This window comes from Myotis daubentonii, chromosome 10 (genome assembly GCF_963259705.1).
Source record: "Myotis daubentonii chromosome 10, mMyoDau2.1, whole genome shotgun sequence".
Taxonomy (NCBI): domain Eukaryota; kingdom Metazoa; phylum Chordata; class Mammalia; order Chiroptera; family Vespertilionidae; genus Myotis; species Myotis daubentonii.
The window spans coordinates 33,896,321-33,917,409 of record NC_081849.1 but is presented as its reverse complement, the minus strand read 5'-3'; the positions used below and the strand labels follow the sequence as shown (position 1 = coordinate 33,917,409).

General features: G+C 44.3%; 1 long non-coding RNA gene and 2 gene segments (V, D, J or C); 1 reads left to right on the top strand and 2 right to left on the bottom strand.

Annotated features, from left to right (window-relative positions):
- Positions 1–487: 487 nt before the first annotated feature.
- Positions 488–1,049, bottom strand: LOC132211357 (T cell receptor beta variable 9-like). The segment is given in 2 exon segments: positions 488–843; positions 977–1,049. Coding segments are annotated over 2 exon segments (423 nt in total).
- Positions 1,050–13,595: 12,546 nt separating this feature from the next.
- Positions 13,596–14,450, bottom strand: LOC132211451 (T cell receptor beta variable 3-1-like). The segment is given in 2 exon segments: positions 13,596–14,147; positions 14,261–14,450. Coding segments are annotated over 2 exon segments (474 nt in total).
- Positions 13,854–17,218, top strand: LOC132211452 (uncharacterized). Its single transcript, XR_009447453.1, has 3 exons — positions 13,854–13,943; positions 16,492–16,627; positions 16,892–17,218. It is a non-coding gene; the product is annotated as an uncharacterized LOC132211452 (long non-coding RNA).
- The last annotated feature ends 3,871 nt before the right edge of the window (positions 17,219–21,089 follow it).

The following is a 21,089-nucleotide window of genomic DNA, read 5'->3' as shown; positions in this document are numbered from 1 at the left end:
AAGATGTCAAACAGCTCGGTGGGGTCGGGTGGGGGGTGGCTAGAGTGTAGAAAGTAGTTCCTTTCATTTTTGTGACAATGAAGGGTCAATGGATATGCATTGCTTGAAATCAAATGTTCATGAAGCTGCCAGGGGAGAGGTTACAACAAGCACAGATGATGTGAGATCTTCCCAGGCCTATAGTCTGGACCTGGAAAAGGGAAGCCAGATGTGGGACAGTGCTGGGGGTTGGGGAACAACCACAAGAGTAAAGGAATAGGCTTGAGTTTGATTTCTTGCTCTGCCAGTTATGAAATATGAGACCTGGGAATGTCTCCTATTCTCTACCACGACATAGAGAAATGGGTAAGAAGTACTTCTGTGACACGATTTCTGTGAGCATAAATACACATCACATCTGTAAGCAGCAGAAGTATGTTTGGGAGAGGCAGTCTGTTCTGCTCCGGCCTGCGCCTGTGTGGCTGGCAGCTGCCACCCTCCAGGTCGGTCACTTCCTGAGCTGGGGAGGAACTTTTTGTACAGCAGGCTGCCTAGCATGCAGGGCTGTGTCTTTGCTGCTGGCGCAGAGATACAGGGCCGAGTCTGAGAGTTCCAGTGAGCTCATGTTCAGCTCAGAGCGATAGTCACTGAACTGTTCCACTGAGAATCGGTCAGGCATGTTTCCTTTTGTATTTTCCTTCCCATTGTAATACTGAGTGAGGAACTGGGGGCCCTGGTCCTGGGCTTGTTGGTACCAGTACACATAGAGGTGCCCAGAGATGTAGGAACATTTCAGTGTCACTTGCTGTTTTCTTGCTTTGATCAGGTGTTTGGGGGTCTGAGTGACTCCAGAATCCACTGGGCCTGTTAGAAAAGAGACAGAGGGAGCTCAGAGCAGGGCACTGGGAAGCCTCCCACTGCTGCCATCACCAGCAGGCTTGTATTTCAGAGATGGTAAACCCATATCAGAGGCTCACACACAGTGCCCACAGCTCACCTGCTCCCAGGAGACAAAGGGCCACACAGCTGAGAAGTCTAGAGACCATGGCAGCATCCCAAGACATCTCCTAGCTCAGGGAGGAGTCTCCTGGGGTGAGCAGTCAAAAGTTCTGTACCTCTCAGTCCCTGATAGGAGCATTTGCCTATGACATCACTGCTCTGATGTCTTCCCTGCTCTGTGTGACTCTCCATGTGGGCTGTCTCTTGGGCCTCTGTACCCCTTGGTCCCAGGGTCAGCTACTCTATTCACCATTCCCTGTCCTGCACAGCCTCTCTGCAAAGTGTGGCTGCAGGTAAAGCTGTGCCCACATGCCTACAACTTACCTTATTCTCCTTTACCTGCCCCTGCCTCACCCTAATTTCCCAGCCCTTGTGACCCCAGCCCCTACATCCCCCCTTCCCTGGGAGGGGAAGACTGCCTCAGGGAGGCTGCCTCCTTGGTTCATACTGAGGCTCAAGCACCTCTGCACTTCCTGGGCAGTGAGGAGTCTGTGTGAATTCCACAGGCCCAGGGCCCACAGGCATTTGCCTGTTTGATGAACTCAAACTGCTCCCCCAATGCAGGCATGTAGCCCCAAAGTTCCCTTAAACTGTCTTCTCCTGGGCCACTCCTTCAACCCTTCCCAGGTAGCTTGCAGTACTGTGGGTCCACAGCGCCTCCCAGTGGCTGACTATCCACAGTCTCATGCATTCACATCCTTCTCTATTAAGAGCAGAAATTCCCTTAGCCCTAAAGTCCCCTCCCCTCCCATTTCCTGATTCCACTGTTTTCCCAGCCTGGCTGATTTAGGGTTGATCTTCAAATCCCCTCTTTGTTTGGAGGCAAAAGTTTGTATGAACCAACATTTCAATTAAGAAGGAAAAAATTTGCTGCAATCCGTATGCGAAAATGGAAGAGACAGCCAGAATAATACAGGTCATAAAGCTAAACAGTGGATCCAGCCTGGAAACACTCTGTTTCATAGCTCCTCCCATTAATCAGGTCCCTATATTTCCAAATATGTATTTAAGGTAATTATTACCACACTTTAGACAGCACATTTGTATAAAGAAGGTTTATACAGTTTACCTATTTAAAACATCTTGAAAGAAACAGCCCTACTGTGAGTCCACAGCGCCTCCCAGTGAGCTCTAGGTAAGGTAGACCCAGTAGACCTACCTGGGCTGACATGGGCTGTCATTACCTAGCATCCCCTACAAGCCCTACTCAGTGACAGGGCCCCTCTCATAAATACCTACCAGAGAGAAACTCTTTTCCATTTGTTGTGTTTACACACACACACACACACACACACACACACACACACACACATCCTCTAAGTGACAAGTATACCAAGGTCCTATTCTTGAGTACAGCAATCTTTAAATCAGTTTTTCAGGCTCATTTATGAGAAATACCTTTGATGATGGCAAGAGATGTCTCTAAAGATGTGGTGGACTGTAAGGGCAAAAACATTTTTTAAGTAAACTTTTCAAATTTTCTCAGTCATTAAGTTTGAAACTCAGTCATAGAGAATTATTTGTGAGGCTGATTCTCAGCTGTGAGTGTATTCAGTGGTGCAAAACTAACGGAAAGAGCTACTCATTTCTGTCTTAAACTTCCCCACCTGACTGACCTCCACCCCGCAGCCCATGGTACCCCAGCTGCCACCTCCCAGGACACATTTACCTTCCAGTGTCAAATGTGGGCCACCTATTTGCCTCTTCGATTAGCTCTTTAGGGCTTACAGAATCTCTGAAGCTGAACTCAGGCCCACTTATGTCTTCATGGAGCCAAGACTACCGAGGGAAAATTTTTTACAGGATCATGAGACTGGACAAATACACTGTAACATTCTTTTCTCTGTACCTGACAAAGCAGTGGCACCTTCAGCTTTAGATTCACTCAGGGCACTTTACATTGCTCATCCTCAGTTCCAGCTATGAGAACACATTGCTGAGATCACACACAGGGGTGTGGAAAGCCATGCCGGCCCAGAATGACCAGCATTCCATCTCAGTGGGCATTGATTTCTTTCATTTATTATCCATATCCATTTCACAAGTATCAAAGAGCATTAATTTTAATTTAGTTTTTCCTATGAAAGTAAAGGAAAGGGAATGTAGTTTTGAATGGAATTTTGTCCCCCAAATCCATATGTTGAAGAACACACAGCTGATGCCAATATACCTGGAAATAGAGCCTTCAGGGAGGTAGTTAAGAGAAATAAGGTAATAAGGTTGGGACCCTAATCTGTTAGGACTAGTGGCCTTATCAAAGAGGAAGAGACCCCAGAGAGCTCTTCCTATATCTCTGTGCAAGCGCAGAGGAAAGACCATGTGAGCACACGGGGATGTCAGTCACCCGCAAACCAGGACCAGAACCTTCCCCGGAAACCAATCCTAGCCCCTTAATCTTGGATTCCCAGCCTCCAGAACCGTGGGAGAATGAATGTCTGTGGTCGAAGCCACCCCGTCTATGGGATTTTGTTAGAGCAGCCAGAGTGCTTTTGCCCGTTTATAGTCAAGGGGCATGACCTTCTTTGTGTTTTAAGAGGTACTTGACTGTACCCCAAGGAGGCAAGATTGGGATAAGAAATCAAGAAGAAAGAAGTCAGAATCAACCGCAGGGTTCTCACATCATCATCTTGTGTGCTGATGCCCTCACCTGGGGCTTACCACTGGGATGCTGGTTGCTATAAGGCCTTGCTTTATATTTTCTGGGCATTGAAAATTTTGAGAGGGAAGAGGAAAATGATCATGTTACAAATAACAGTTTTTTTAAAATAATCTTTTAGCTTTATCTCTATTTTCAAACATCTTCAGTCATATTTTCTCTCTTATATCTTCCCCAAATTTCAATTTCTTTTTCACAAATTACATAAAACAAATTCCTGTGGTTTTTATCTTCTAGACCACACATTTAACCAACAATTTTTTTTATTTATTGCTTAAAGTATTACAAAGGGTATTACATATGTGTCCATTTTTTCCCCCGCCCTAGACAGTCCCCTAGCCTCCCCTATCCCCCAGTGTCTTATGTCCATTGGTTATGCTTATATGCATGCATACAAGTCCTTTAGTTGATCTCTTACCCCCCTACCTCCTGCCCCCCAACCCTCCCCGGCCTTCCCGCTGCAGTTTGACAATCTGTTTGAGGCAGCTCTGCCTCTGTATCTATTATTGTTCCAAAGTTTATAATGGTCTCTATTGTCCATGAATGAGTGAGATCATGTGGTATTTTTCCTTTATTGACTGGCTTATTTCACTTAGCATAATGCTCTCCAGTTCCATCCATGACGTTGCAAATGGTAAGAGTTCCTTCCTTTTTACAGCAGCATAGTATTCCATCGTGTAGATGTACCACAGTTTTCTAATCCATTCATCTACTGATGGGCACTTAGGCTCTTTCCAGATCTTAGCTATGGTGAATTGTGCTGCTATGAACATAGGGGTTCATATATCCTTTCTGATTGGTGTTTCTGGTTTCTTGGGATATATTCCTAGAAGTGGGATCACAGGGTCAAATGGGAGTTCCATTTTTAGATTTTTAAGGAAACTCCATACTGTCTTCCATAGTGGCTGCACCAGTCTGCATTCCCACCAGCAGTGCACAAGTGTTCCTTTTTCTCCACATCCTCTCCAGCACTTGTCGTTTGTTGATTTGTTGATGATAGCCAGTCTGACAGATGTGAGATGGTACCTCATTGCTGTTTTGATTTGCATTTCTCGGATGATTAGTGATTTTGAGCATGTTTTCATATGTCTCTTGGCTTTCTGAATGTCCTCTTTTGAAAGGTGTCTATTTAGGTCCTTCGCCCATTTTTTGATTGGATTGTTTATCTTCCTTTTGTTAAGTTGTATGAGTTCCCTATAAATTTTGGAGATTAGGCCCTTATCAGATATGACATTGGCAAATATGTTTTCCCACACAGTGGGTTTTCTCGTTGTTTTGTTGATGGCTTCTTTTGCTGTGCAGAAGCTTTTTATTTTGATGTAGTCCCATTTGTTCATTTTTTCTTTAGTTTCAAGTGCCCTAGGAGCTGTATCAGTGAAGAAATTGCTTCGGCATATGTCTGAGATTTTGTTGCCTTTGGATTCTTCTAGAATTTTTATGGTTTCCCGTCGTACATTTAAGTCCTTTATCCATTTTGAGTTTATTTCTGTGTATGGTGTAAGTTGGTGGTCTAGTTTCATTTTCTTACATATATCTGTCCAATTTTCCCAACACCATTTATTGAAGAGACTATCTTGGCTCCATTGTATGTTCTTGCGTCCTTTGTCAAATATTAATTGAGCATATTGGTTCGGGCCGTAACCAACAATTTTGATCCTCAAATGAACTCTTCCCCCTCCGCAAAGAGGGTGAGAGCTATTACATTACAGACCCTTCTTCTACTTTTATCACATAGAGTGCAGGCAAGGAAGGGAATTTGGGAGCGGACATGTTGATGTAGCATCTGACCAGCTCTTTTTGTCTCCTCAGGAACATCTCAGTGTCAATATCTGTCCTCTGGCTTTTGTCTCAGAAGAGCCCTAGGCTGCACTTCTCAGGCCCCCAGTCACTCTGCGTTTCCACTGGACCCCTAGGTTCCCACGGCCCTGTCAGCACTGAGGCTGCTGCATGCTGGGCCAGGGTGGTTTATGCACAGAACACAGGTGACTCTGCAGGGCTGTGCTAAGCTGCTGGCACAGAGATACAGGGCAGAGTCCTTCTGCTCCAGCAAGCTCATGGTCAGCTTAGAGCTGTAGTCATCAAACTGTTTCCCTGAGAATCGATCAGAGATGTTTCCTTTTGCTCTCTCCTCCCCATTGTAGTACCCAATGAGGAACTGGAGGCCCTGGCCCTGGGCCTGTTGATACCAAGACACAGCCAAGTGCCCAGAGATCGGGGAACACCCCAGTGTCACTGTCTGTCCTCTGGCTTTTGTCAGGTGCCTTGGAGTCTGGGTGACTTCTGAATCCACTGGGCCTGTGAGGGAAGGAGACAGAAGCTGGAAAAAGAACAGGGGAGGGACCCTGATGCTGCCTTGGATGCAGGTGCTTTCAGGCTTAGAACAGATGCCCCACCTGTGCCAAGGACATACCTGCTCCCAGGAGACAAAGGGCCACACAGCAGAAGAGCCTGAAGCCCATGGCAGAGTGGGGCAGAACTGGGCAGGAGTCTCCTGGTTCAGAGGTCTGTTCCTGTAAGAACTAATGTTCTGGGCACCTTCTGATTGGAAGTTAGACAGTGATGTCACTGCTCTAGTGTCATTGTCTATGCTGGTTCCCATGAGCCTGGCCTCCTTTGCCAGGTCCCTGGTTCAGCTGATCTAGGCACCCTGCTTTTTCCTGCTAAGCCTCTTGCATGACATGTGTGGCTGGCGGGGCTGGTGGAGGTGGGCTGGGTTTCCGTAGCATGCTGGTATGACAGCTCCTTTGCTTTTCCATGAGGCAATTGTTCCTCTACCTGTCCCTGCTCCCAGGGCATACAGGCTGCCTCCTACCAGCTCTGCACCCTTCACTTTCCCTTGCAAGCTCAGAGAGCCTCCTAATCACTGCACAGTTGAAATTCATGACTCCTGGCTGGGATAGCACCTGCAAAATAGTGTTTATGGTATTAAGTCGTATAGCAGATAAAAACACCAAACAAGGCTGTTGCTTAACCCTCTTGGCCCCAGGCAGCTAGCGCAGATCCCTAGCTCTGCCCCAGAAACTTTTGGAGCTCGGCAGTTCCACAGTGCCCCCATGTGATGTGTTTTGTTGGTAACCAAGATTTAGAGTTAGCCATGATACAAGAGGGCAAGAGTCCTAGGATATTTTTAAATTAGGAATGATTTTACCATTTGCTTGTTGCACTGTGTTTTTCTTTTTTAATTTAAAGGTACAAAAATTCAGTTCTAGCTGATCTTGGATTTTTTATTGTAAGAGAAAAAAAGGAGGTCATGGAGATGGACTACAAATAGACTCCTAAGGATTTTGTTGTTATTGCTGTTAATCCTCACCTGAGGATATTTTTCCATTGGTTTTTTTAAAGAGAGTGGAAGAGTGGGGGAGAGACAGAGAGAAACATGAATGTGAGAGAGACACATCAATTGGTTGCCTCCTGCATGTGCCCCTTTCAGGACCAGGGATCAAGCTTACAACTGAGGAACATGCCCTTGACCGGAATCATACCTGGGACCCCTCAGTCCACATGCTCTATCCACTGAGTCAAACCGGCTAGGGCATCCCAAGGTTTTTTGATGATTAATAATTAGCAGAATTTGCTTTTTAAAAAATATTGTTATTGATTTCAGAGAGGAAGGGAGAGGGAGAGATAGTTAGAAACATCGATGAGAGAGAAACATCAATCAGCTGCCTCCTGCACACTTCCCACTGGAGATGTGCCCGCAACCAAGGTAAATGCCCTTGACCGGAATCGAACCTGGGACCCTTGAGTGTGAAGGCCGATGCTCTATCCCCTGAGCCAAACCAGTTAGGGCAGAAGTTGTTTTATCTTCGATGACACCAACAGCTAGATTAAGGCAGATTATTTAGAAAGGCCTCTTTGCACGGTGCCCACTAATCAGCTTATTCCCCCCTCCACAATTTGAAAAATAATGTTACCTGCTGTTCCCACACTGCTGGAGAATTTCTTTTCTACTCTCTCTTTTCAGAGATCCTCTCTGGCCTCTGTTCATCCTATATAATAAAGATGTAATATGCAAATGGTCATTAGCCATGAAGCATAACAACTGACTGGGTAACAACCAGATCACAGATCAGCAGGAGGGTGGGCAGCCAGCTACAAGCAGGCAGTGGAGAGCTACAGAGGGGGGCAGGACAGAGAGCTATGAGGGGGGTGAGGGGAAGGCAGGTAAGGGTAGCTACAGGAGGGCGGGCAGCATGCAGAGAGCTACTGGAGGACAGCAGCAAGTTACTGGTGAGCTACTGGCACCTGGATTCGTGCACAGGGTTACTAGTTGATAATAATATAATGCCCATTTACCCAGATGTGAGAACACATGTGTATGTGATTAATTTTCTCTAAGATTTTCTCCAATGCCCAAGTAGGAAATAAAATATTCTAACCCTCTATACTTAGTCTGCTAGGAGGTACTGGCCAGTCTGAATGAATAAAAAAAAAATAAACAAAGGGACTTGGGAAAACAGAATCTGATAAGGATTCAACTGCAGAACCAGAGGCACAGAAAGACTCCCAGGAGCTGGAGTCAGTGATGGAGAGAGTGCATGGACAGGGAGTGACTATAGCTGTGCACCCCTGTTACTGAAAGTAGAGGACAAATACCCAATTCAGGGCAAAGGGTCAAGTCTAGCTTGCTTAAACTATTAGAGGGAATTTTTAATGGTAACTTTGTTTGTTTGTTTTTGAAACAGGTGCCCTTAAGCACATCTGCTTTGCCTATAAATTCAGCACTGGACAATGGATCAGTCTTAGGCCTCATCCTAGGTTTTGTTGACACCAATACATCAGAGAGTGGTTCACTTTCTAAGAACATTCAAAGACCAGCTTCTTTTTTTTATCTCTACAATAGGGATCTTGGCATCTGCTTGACTTGCACTTTCATGGCTTCTGTTAGTTGTCCAGATGAAGGAAATAATGAGGATCTGGAATTGAAAAGCCCACATCAAAAGTCTCCTTCTGTTTCTTGGATTCAGTGGCTCCCAAGGCCACAAAACAGAGCAGCCTGGTACACATGGCAGGTCAGGAAATGGGGGTGTTCCCCAGCTCAATGCTTTGGTGTTCTTAGGTAAGGACAGGCACCCTGAGCCTTAGTGCCTGTGCAGACATGTGATGCCCCTGGCTCAGCCCCATGTGTCCTGGAGCATGCAGGCCTGTAGGCCCTAAGTGAAATACTGTAGCTACACAAGGTTCCTTGGCCAATGTGGCCTTTAGGTCAGCTAGGCTGGGTGTGAAGACCTGACCACACAAGCAGGACTCACTGTCTTCTCCAACAGCCAATTCAAAGCCACGATCTAGAGGCATGGACTCTGTGACTCACAGTTCTGATCAAGAGACTAAAGGGAAAAACAACCAAACTGGATGAGGAAACTATTATCCTCAGTGGTGGGAACTGACAAAGCCACAAGGTGAGGGAAGAAGGTGTTTTAGAAAAGGTCTGAGCACATTTTGAGCTGGGATCAGGGCTGTGGTCCGGGTCTAACTTGTTTGGAAACAGAAGTCAGGGAAAGGTACCTATTAGAAGCAGGCTTGGTAGGCCTGCTGTGACTAGGGTGTGAGGTGCCTCATGAAAGATGTCCCAGGACACAAGCTGATAGGAAGATAATGAAGAACTTGCACATTTCTGTCCAGGCGTAGTCATGTTCAAGACAAGGCCAGGCCACAGGCTGTTGGGTCTGCATGGGATTTAACATTGTCATAGCCAGTGAATTGACAGGCAGCATTGTGCTCTGAGATTTCTGTCTGGGCTCTCACAGGAAATGCTGAACCAAGCCTTGCTTGCCCCATAGTTTCCTGACTGGACCCAGGCGGTTTCTGCACAGCCAGAAGGTGACTCTGCAAGGCTGTGTCTTTGCTGCTGGCACAGAGGTACACGGTGGAGTCTTCTGGCTCCTGGGCATCCACGTGAAGGTATAACTGAGAACTGTCTGGGCATTCGGGTGAGAAGCGACTCAGGACAGTGTTATTTTCAACGAGTTCCTTATAGTTGTAGAGAAACATGAGCTCTGGTGGCTTCTGAGCACTCTGTTTATACCAGTACATAGAATTATGCCCCAGATGTTGTTTGCATTTCAAAGACTTCTTACTTCTCATCCCCATGACCAGGTGTCTTGGCATCTGAGTAATTCCAGTGTCCATGAGGACTGTTGGGGGGAAAGGGACAAAATTCAGACACAGCCTAGAAAGAAGGGTATTGCTGCAGCCACAGGGGAATGGCTTGGAATTAAAGGACAGCCATTTGAGCCCAAGACTCACCTGTTCCCAGGAGACAGAGGGCCACATAGCAGAGCAGCTTGCAGTCCATGGAGGAATCAGGATGAGTGGCATCTTCTAACTGGGATATTATGGCGGGGGGCTGGGCTCTGGTCTCCTAGGCCTTGGTTGGTGGTTCTGCCTATGATGTCATTGTCCCTGACAGTTTCCCCTGCTGCAGGGGACAGTCCTTCCTCCCCTTCTCATGCCTTATATAGACTCTGATAGAGGATGGATTTCAATGGATCCGGATGGGTTATTCCTCTGGCAGCTGCTCTTTTGCTATTAGCTGCCTTCCTCATCCTACAGTTTCTCTCTCTATCCTCCTCCTGCCAGGACTCCTCTCAGCCACAGATAATTTCCTCCATCCTTCCCTGCTCAGTCAGGCAGGACTTCGCTCAAAATTCCGTTTCCCCTCAGAGTCTAGGCTCATTAGAGGCCTTTGCCCAACTGCATGGAGGGAGGTAGATTGGACGGAATAGTGACCATCACTTAAAGTGCATGATTGTGATGCAGGCCCAGAGCCAGACACTGGGAAGGCCGCTGAGGGAACCATACAAGGGACAACCAGCGTCTGCCTCTGTATTGAGGGTATAAGGCTTGGCTGGGCTTAGAGCAAACAGGTTGCTAAAAGAGAACACAGGCATTGGTGCAAGACAAAGGTAAATGAATTTGGAAAAGATTTTAGTTTATTATTGTTGGGATGTCTACAACTGATGCCCCTAAATGACATAAAGATGGAGTCCCGCCCTGACTTGTTTGGCTCAGTGGATAGAGAATCAGCCTGCGGTCTCAAGGGTTCCAGGTTCAATTCTGGTCAAGGGCATGTACCTTGGATGTGGGCACATCTCCAATAGTGGGTGTGCTGGAGGCAGCTGATCGATGTTTCTCTCTCATCGATGTTTCTAACTCTCTATCCCTCTCCCTTCCTCTCTGTAAAAAATCAATAAAATATATTTTAAAAAATAAAAAAAGATGGAGTCCCAAACCCCTAGCTTTCCTCCTCATGCCACCCCTCCACTGACTCCCAGTCCTCTCCCTTCCCCCGAGCTCAGAGGTTTCAGTAGAGCCACAGCTCCTCCTTGTGGCCAAAGCGGCACATTTCCCAGATCTCAGGCCTCTCTCCAGCCCAGTGTCAGCAATCCAGACCAATTCCTCATTCTGGATATGAAAACCTAGGGAAGTCTGAAGAGGAAAGAAGCATCCAAAATATCAAAAATAGTTGGCAACAGTACCGCTCATCCACATACCTAGGACTGCCAATGTTTGCTCAACAGAAATTGGCTATGTCTGGGTTCTTAATAATAAACAAAACACAGCCCTGCAGATACTATGCCAGCCTATGTGGAACTTATAGGCCAGCTTGACTGGTTCAACAAATGCTCACTGAGCAACTGCTATGAGCAAGCATAACACATCATGTTCATCCACAGAACTCTATTGTAGTGAGGTCATCAAACACACTCACAGATAATGACCAGGGAATAAAACATATCATATGATGTTTGGGAAATGTATTCTGTATTCAAGTGATTAAGTCACTTTATATGTGTGACATTCTATTCAACTCTTACATGAGAGGGACTGCAATGATATGACCCCCAAACACCTGTCCATGCTAAAATGTTAGAAATCAAACCAGGCCCATCATTTCTACAGATGGCTTTCCAATTTGGGACTACCTAGGATGACCTACTGTGAGCCATTTCTACTTCCCTATGTAAACTAGCTGTTTGTGCTTCTTATAGGCTTAGTTATTGGAATATCAGCTATTTTTTAAATGTACCATTTTGCCAACATTGAATTTTTATTTTAGAAAATTTAAATGTATGGATAAACATAAAAATGAAATGATCTATAACTGCTAAATGATTTTTACCATTTATTATTATGTTAGGTATTTATTACCAAACTGGCATAACAGGAATTTATATCTATCTATGTTGGGGTAAGGAGGGTAGTTATACATGCTTTAAGTCAAGAGTTGATAATTAAATTTCTTTTAGCCCAGGGATGTGCTTGGTCAGAAGGAAAATATTAGCATTTTTATAATGTGACAAATTTTATGAGATTTTTTTTAATGTGGACCATAAAAAATGCAAAGGGAAATGGGTAAGAATTTAAGCAAAGGGTTTGGACATTCTCCCCTGAGAATGTTGCATATATGAAGGGATTCCAATCCACTATAGTTGGAGGTAATCCATTCTCATATCAGAACCTAAAATTAACCCTCATTAAAATGCTAACATTGTTACTATTACAATTATGATGATGGATAACCACTGTACAAGAAGACACTCTACCTGGACCCTCTACATGAAACAGCAAAAGTCTGAATAAATAGAATTTCATTGCATGGTTTGGCTCCCAATAAATAAGGAAAATTCCAAAGATGACAAACAACATAATTTAAATTGAAACCTCAAACAATGAGTGAAAGTGAAAAGCTCTGTTGCCCTGAAACTTTAGCTAAAATAAGTATTTCCCAAAGCAAGAGGTAGGTGAAAGGTGAATTTAAGTTATTTCAATTAGGGAATATGCCTGAAGAAGGAAAATAATCTAAGGGTGGTCTGATTGCATTAAGGAATAGTGAAAAAGTGAATGGTAAACATATAAGTATATTCAAGCAAACATTGTGTATTTAAAATAGCAATGGCATATGTTGCTTGGAGGTAAATAGGAAAGACATAACTGATTCCAAGACATCTCAGATTTGGGGTATAGAGTTCTGAAAAGGAGCCCCAAGAATACATGTAAAGAAATCCCTTTTCCTTGGCCAGTCTCTAATGTGCATGCACAGGATGGACTCTAGAAGGCTCAGGAGAAAACAGGTGGTGAAAGGCTGGAGAGCTGAGATTTCAGAAGACAGTCACATTGGCGAATACGCTGATTCCCACTGAGGCCCCGGAAAGGCCATGCACTAGGAATAAGGAGAGATGCTAGGGCTCCCTAAAATAAAGGGATAAACTAAAATAAACCCTAGCAAATCCTGCATTTATACCTGCCAGGATAAATCCTAACACTCTTTATAAGAACATAACGTAATCCGGAGTCTCTATTCTACATCACCCACAATGTCCCACAGAAATCCTTTTATATCTTTCATGTAGAATATTTTAGTAGTTTCTTTAGTCATTCATTCCACCCAAAATCTATTTCCCCTTTTGACCCATACTGCTACCATTGTTATGGTACCAAAATAAAAATTTTATCACGTTATCTTACTTAAGATAGGATCAAAGACTAGCTTAGTTACTACCTAGAGATTTTTGCCCATTTTTTCTTTCCATGTCTCATAATATTCTCCATCATCTGGCTACTGTCTTCTCTGGAGGAAACTTCTGCGATGACACTCAATCAGAATTAGGAACAATCATACTGGTCATACTTCTAAAAGAGAGCCTGCAATGCACAAGTGTACCTCTATTGGCTCTTCCCCCTCACCCTTTCTGTCTAATTTATCTATTGCCATGGATTTCATGCTTCTCTAAATATTTTTATATTAACCAGGGAACTCACTGATAATCTAAATTTCCTTTTGGTCTTAGAAACTTCACCTCTTCTTTTAGTTTTCACTCATCAAACGTTTTGAGCCAGAAGTATGTTTTTACCAATATTGTTATGTGTAATATGCATACTACGTATAATATGTACAGCAGAGAAAGTAAAGGAATAGCTTCTTCCATGAGTTAAGATCTTCAGTGCTTGGGACAGGACCATTACTTGTTTGCAGAGTCCTGAGTACTTCAGTAAATTTACTAGAAACCCCTGCTCTAGCTGATGAGTAGAATTGGGAAGACTTTTGAGCATACCAACTACAGAACAACTCTATTGTGTACTGTGAGTTATACTACAGATGAAACTCCAGTCAGGGGTCTCACAGCAGGGTGTGTTGGGTGAACATGTTGTTCCCACAGCTTCCTGGCTGGGCCAGCAGGTTTGTGCACAGGGAGGCAGTGACTTTGCAGGGCTGTGTCTTGGCTGCTAGCACAGAGATACACAGCAGAGTCACCCGTCTCCAACGAGTTGATATGAAGTTTCAAATGAGCTTTGTCCAGAGATTCAGGTAAGAAACGACTTGGAACTGTCTCATTTAGAATGAGCTCCTTATTATTGTAGGAAAACATAACCTTCAGCAATTGCTTGGAGTCCTGCTTATACCAGTACATAGCATTATGGTTCAGCTTTTGTTCACAACTTAGGGACTTCTGATTTCCCACCCGCGTGATGAGGTATTTTGGAGTCTGGAGAACTGCTGTGTCCAGGGAACCTGAGAAGAAAAGAGGCAGAATTCAGACAAGTCCTAGGAGGCAGCCTGTTGCTGGAGAGGTGAAAGGGCGTAGAGACTCAGAGTGGATCTTGCCACTTGGGCCCCTCACTCACCTGCTCCCAGGAAGCAGAGGGCCACACAGCACAGGAGCCTGGAGCCCATGGTGGAAACAGGGAAACAGGGAAGGCCCTAGCCCAGAATTCTGCTCTCCAGTGGTAAGAAGACCAGGCTACAGTGCTCCAAGTCCTGACAGGTGCGTTGCTGTAACGTCACAGCCTAGAATGATTTCCCAGTTCTCTAGCTCTCCTCACATGAGCTCTCTTCCTTTTTCACTTCCTACACTTTCTCCTTTAAAAAAATTTTTTAACTTCTCCTTTAAAGGAATTTGGGATTTCTAGGGACAGTTTGAGAGGGAGGGCATGTTGTCTCAAGGATATTTCTCTGCCGTCATCCTTGTGCCAACAGCTGCCTCCCTCTGCTGTCCCAGTCCCAGCATCTGGCCACGTCCTCTCTTCCTCTCCCTCTCAGGCCTCCTCTCAGAGTCTGCCTTGGCTCCTTCACAATAATGCAGGATGACACCACCCACATCCTGGCTCCTTTGAATATTTGACTTACACTCAGACATTGTGTCAGTTGTGGGACACTGACTATGAGGTGCCCCCCGAGAAACAGCTTCAGGCCATTTCCCGTTGGCTGGATTGATGCTAGTTAGGAGCAAGTCCAGTTAATAGTCCTTGAGTTGATTGAGTGGGGATAAACTGCAGCCCCACTCCCTGTGATTTTCTTATCTGTCCAGAGGCAAGAGCTATGTGGGGAATAAGGAGCTGCTAGGGAGTTAGAAGTCAGATATGATAGATAAACAAGTGACACAGGTGAATAACAGAATGGAGTTGGGGAAATTTAAGTGGAATGATTTGACTGTCCTTGAATTGTCTACAGGTCACCTTTTCTTTGGTAACAGTTTACAACTCAGTGTCTAGCCTAGGGTTCCTCAGCCTCAGCACTACTGACATATTGCACAGGATAATCCTTTGTTGTGGGGGGGTCCTGTGAAGACAGGATGGTTAGCAGCACCGCTGGTCTCCATCTACTACATGCAGTAGCACTGCCCACCCCCCAGTCATGACAATCAAAAATATCTCCAGATATTTCCAAATCACCCTTCTTGAGAGCCAGCTTCTCCTTTATTCCTTCTGTCCTTGACCAACCTCAGGGGTTTTGGTGTGGCCACAGCACCGCCTAGTGGTCAGCAAGGCACAGTTCTCATATCTCAGCCCACTGGGCCAGGCTTCAGCCCATAAGAAACCCAAGTCAGCAAGGACCTGGGTAAGGCCAAGGAACCAGGACTGCCACAGAGGTCTCTCTCTCTCTCTCTCTCTCTCTCTCTCTCTCTCTCTCTCTCTCTGTTTGGAAACACTAGCTGTTCATTCCTCGTGAAACCCCTTCAAAAATAACCCCCACACCCCAGCCCCCACGGTGGTTCTTTTTTTTTTTTGAGTGAACACAAAGCAAGAACTGGAGATACAGCAGTAAACAAATCAGAAAACACCACCATCCTTGCTGGAACATCTAGCATTTTTGATTTGTTGATGGTCATTGAATGGCTTCTTAGTGCAAAGCGTGTGTAAGACAATATGCTCACTCTCATGATGCTTATATTCTGATAAAAACTTAGAGAATCCCCTAGACTAGAAATATAAAAGAGGTACCATATGGAGGTTAGGAGTATAATCAGTATTAACACAGTTAAATACTGTCCTTTGCATGGAGTCTCATTTCCTCATCGATAAAACAATGGGCTGCAACACATAATTTCCCAGTCTCTGTCAGTTTTAAAGTTGTATGACGCTAACTGGAGATATCTCTAGATGTTTCCTGGGCTAGAGAACTGGGAATGCAGTGTCCGAAGTACCTACCTCGTTGTACCAGATAGTTTACATGTGAAGCTTTTCAAAGGAAGGGAGAGGGGGGAGGTAGAGGGAGGGAGAACGGTGGGGAGGGAGAGAGGAAAGAAGAAAATAGTAAAAAACGTGGATAAGAGGCTACATATAATAATAATTCTGCACATACGAAGACAGAACTATGCTTAATGAGTAGATTTCAGATGAATTATTTACTTCAGTGTTTTTTGCAAATGCTCTTGAAAAATGAGGTGCACATCATCCAACAAGATGCAGACGAAACCCCTGTAAGAAACATGCCACATGGCATAGGGTTAGTTGTGCTGGCTGTCTTATATTTTCAACAGGAGAGGTAGAAAACAAGAAATTTTTGTTGCTTATTAAGAATTGTCCAAAGGAAAGGATGAAATAAAGAAATGGATTCTCTGCCACTTTTTTTGCAGGGGAAGCCACCACAGAAAGAAGGGAGGGCTGTCGCTGGGTGCTTGGGAAATGCCAGGGTTTGATCACAGCACAAAAGTAAAAGAGGGAAGAAATATGCAATAACTTTAGCATGAAGATAACTTCATCCACAAAGAGGTGGGGAGTCCTACGACCTGTGGGGATGAGGCTCAAGAAGAACTGGAACAAAGGGGAGTGGGCTGGATGATAGCAGGGTGCATATTTTGGACATTGGTTATATTTGGGGTTGTCCCATATTTAAAATCCTGCTTATATTTGAATAATTCCCAACAGTTTGGGTATTCATGAGAAAAGGGGTGTGTGTGTGTGTGTGTGTGTGTGTGTGTGTGTGTGTGTGTGTGTGTTGTGATGTTTTAAAGCTGAATCTTTTTTCCATTCTAGAAACAAAACCTCCATCATTGCCTCTGCTTTTGGTGACTTTAACAAGGACAGAGCTTTCTCCAGCCACCAGTCCCTGAGAACTCAGCGGGAAGACCAGGCTCTGTGGTCTGGGATAAGGGCAGGAAGGAAAATCTCTTGTGTCTAATTCTGTCAAATTTAGTTACCTGGACACAGAGTTCCATGAAGACTAAAGTTACATCTGACTCAGCCTCACTCTTCACTGGTGCTCAGAACTGGTTTCTAGGGCCTGCTAGGGGCCAAGGGCCATGACTCCCCTTCCATTCTGCTCAACTGGCTCTTAGTTACTGGTAGCTCTGACCTTGAAAAAGTCCCTTTTCTTTCGGATAAAAATACAGAGTCAATATACGCATTGACTCTTTTTAAAAACTATATATTTTATTGAAATTTTTTAGAGAGAGGAGGGGAAAGAGATAGAGAGATGGAAACATCAATGGGAAACATCATCGATCAGCTTCCTCCTGCACACCCCTCTTAGGGGATCGAGCCTGCAACTCAGGCATGTGCCCTGACTGAGAATCAAACCTGTGACCTCTTGGTTCCTGGCTCTATGCTCTACCACTGAGCTGCATGAGCTGGGCACACATTGACTCTTGAGGTCATATGCCTGCAGGGGGTCCAAGGACCATCAGTTTTGCAAATGAAAATTCAGATCAAAATAAGAGGGGAAAGCCTGCTCCTACAGGTCATTCATATTCATAAATCATCAGTTCATACTATTGGCCTGTTTAGCTATTGAAATTTCATTTAGCTACTCAAAATATTTATGCTTACTATTTCTATTCTAATATGGATTATAAATATTTCATCTTCAAGCCATTTGAAAGTAATATGAGTAACAATTAACAATAATTCAATGCAATACTATGGTGTGTGGGCATTATTTATTAACTTTCAAATGTGATTATGTGTCACCTTATTTTTATTATTTGGTAGAAGCTGCAGATGTTTTGTGAGTGAGGGGGGTCCAGGGGGACCCTGAATTCTCAATCTTTAAGTTAAAGTTAGTCACATAGGATATTCAATATTGACTTTAAAAGTGTGAAGTGTGTTTTCCTGCAGTTTCTAATGTTTATAATTTTTAACAGATGTTGAAACTTGTTCATAATACAGAAAGTTAAATAATTTCTATCTAAGTGTAGGCAAATGAGTTGCTTGTCTTTATCAGATTCCTGTGTTCCATTCTTAGATGAATTACAAAACTAACTTTCAAACAAGGACTAATCATTTTTCTGTTAAACTACTTGTGAGCTAGACTTTCACTTTCAGGCAGTTGGGTAGACTAGGTAGCTATTCTGAAACTTCCTTCTTCTACATTCAGTGAGAGTTGACATAAAATATAATTTTGTGGACTGCCAAGATTTTTAAGAAATAAGGAAAATTCCAACAGTTAAAAAACAAACAAACAAAAAACACCAGGAACCTTGAGTTATAAAAATGAGAAGCTTCTCTCAGATCTGGGATGTGGATGTCTGTCTTTTCTATCTCTAGGTGTTTTGGTATCAAGTATTCTTGAGTCTGGATAATTTGAGCTGCCATGGGTCATTGGATTGGAGATAAGGTCCAGAAGTAAATCAGCTGATGGTATTTTGATAGAACCATTTCATCAGACCCAGAAGAGCTTCCTGTCATTTCCTGCTCCAAAACTCAGAAGACCACCCAGCAGAGGGACAAGAATAAAACTCCTCCTATACTCTGGAGTGAGGGACTTGGGGCTCCAGGGCTCCCCTGGCCGAGTGAATAGATAGCCCTAAGTTATTGTGATCTCTGCAAGATCCCAACCAACCTGTGGCCTCTCAGTGCCTGAGTCCAGGAGCTCCCATTCCAGCAGGATGGACTGAGCTGAGAGGAGGCAGACAGCATTTAGGTATAATTTTATGCATTGGTATGAACAGAATGCTGAGCCCCAACCCCACTCCCAGCCCTCTTCTTGTTTCAGGAATGTCCTCCACCTGCATCTGCCTGCAGGCTTCACTGCCCCCACCTCAAACCCCTCTTCCTTCTAACCGCTTGCAGGCTCCCAAGCAACTGGTCTGGAGGTGCAGTCTGGTACAGAAACACCCGCAGATCAACACAGAGCAGAACAATCTGTATTTAACCCCTCACATTCAATCACTGACTCCCAGCTTCGGCCAACCCAATTCTCCTGTGTTTTAAACAAAACCAGACTTGCCCTTAACCCTCTCTCCCTTCCAGGGAGTTTCCTCAACCTTCCCTCAGAGCTCCCTGCTTCTCAGTAGAGTCATAGCTCCTCCTTGTGGCCAAAGAGAAGCCCTGAGCCAGGACCCAAATTCTCCCACACAGACAGCAAGGCAGTATGGGTCTGAGAGAAAGACATGCAGTTAGGGGGCTGTAATTAGGCCCCAGCCCACCCATCTCACAGTGAAATCATATTCCCCAGAGCATTTGCTTCCTGTGTTTGGGGTGAGACAGTGGCAAGCAGATCCAGCTCATACCTGTGACCAACCTTTCTTTGTGGCTGCTCAGCTCTGCAGATGACTACTGGCACCATGGATTACAGATGTGTTAGGGCCCTGGGGAGAGGTGGCCAACTCCAGGGTGAGTGAGTGAAAAAATGTTATTTTATAGTTTGAGATATCCATTCCACAGGGACTATCTCCTTGCAAAGTATCACTGACATTAATTAAATAATAAATATAATGGCTCTGAAAACCCTGTATCTAATCTACACAGTCCCATGCGTAGAAGGACCCCACACTTGCTTCAATGCCCTGCCATCATTATCTTCAAAGCATTACTATTTGGACCACGGAATCTGCCAGTTGTGTAGCAGGTCTCAAGTACATGAATTTTAGTTTCAAATCTGTGGTCACCTCCCAGGGTGCGGATTTCCCTTTAGCACAACATCCAGGCCTAGGAGAAGAGGACACAGAATCTAAAGTCAGAACTGGAGGAGGAGCCTCATGCTGGAAGCACAGTGATAAGCCTTGAATTGGGGCCTGGCCAGCCCACAAATGGGCTCCGTGTTTATCCCCAGAAACTCTCTGGTCCTGGACACAGAAGGACACACAGCACAGAATAGTGGCACCCACACAAGCCCAGAACACAAAGGGGGATTTTCCAGCTCAAGGTTCCTGTTTTGTGGGTTAGACACTGAGGTCAAGGTGAAGGGAACCCTCTTCCCAATGTAAAATGATCTCTACATGAAGTCACTTTCCCCATGGACCTCAGCCCCAGCTCACAATATGTGAACATGACCCAGGCTACCTGTGTATCTGAAGGGAACTCAAAAGCATTTCCTGAGATATGATGACTTTTTGTCAAAATATCATTGCAAAGTAATTGGAATGAATGGGTGCATGAGACAAGAAATGAGTGAAGATCAGGAAATACAGTTTATAAAAATAGCTTTACCAGCTGGAAAGACCTTTTGAGGGTCATTCTATCAAACCATCTAGCCCCAGGTAGAACTGTTGCTGACCTGATCAGGTGTCTTTGTCCATAATGCTCTCCAGGAGTACCTCATGCTCTTAAGTACTTAGCTATGCACTAATGAGGGTTTGTTTTAATAAGTAGAGATGATAAATGTATATTAAAAAGATGCCTAAACAAAATGAATCTCTAGAGATAGAAATCATATCATTGATTTTCAGTGAAGGATTGAGGCATTGTAAAGGGGCATGAGAGCACTCTCTAGGTGATGAAAATGTTCTCTAGCTTTATGAAGAAGTGTTAAAAGCATTTATATCTATAGTAGAGGCCTGGTGCATGTAATTTGTGCAAGAGTAGGCCTTCCTTCACCCGGCTGCTGGCACTGCCTTGCCTCGGGCACTTGGGATCTGGGCTTCCCTCATAGCCCCAGCTTCCTCTAGAAAGATGTCTGGTCTAATTAGCATATTATGATTTTATTATTATAGATATTTGGTGTCCCCCAAAATGTACACACACTTTAACAGCTGATAGCCCAATTCATGTCTCTTTCTTTTCATATTTAACCCAATGGAATTAATAATTATTCAAAGTGATGTGTACATTTTTAGGACACCCTGTATATTACTCAAAAGTCATTGCTCTCTTTACTTAAAGTCTGTAATATTTATTGTATATAATTCACATCAGTAATAGTTACTTTAAATGCCTAAGGACAGATGTATGTTACATGCTCTAGTGGACATCATCTAATGGATCATCAGGCATAAATATTTCCATTTATGTGACT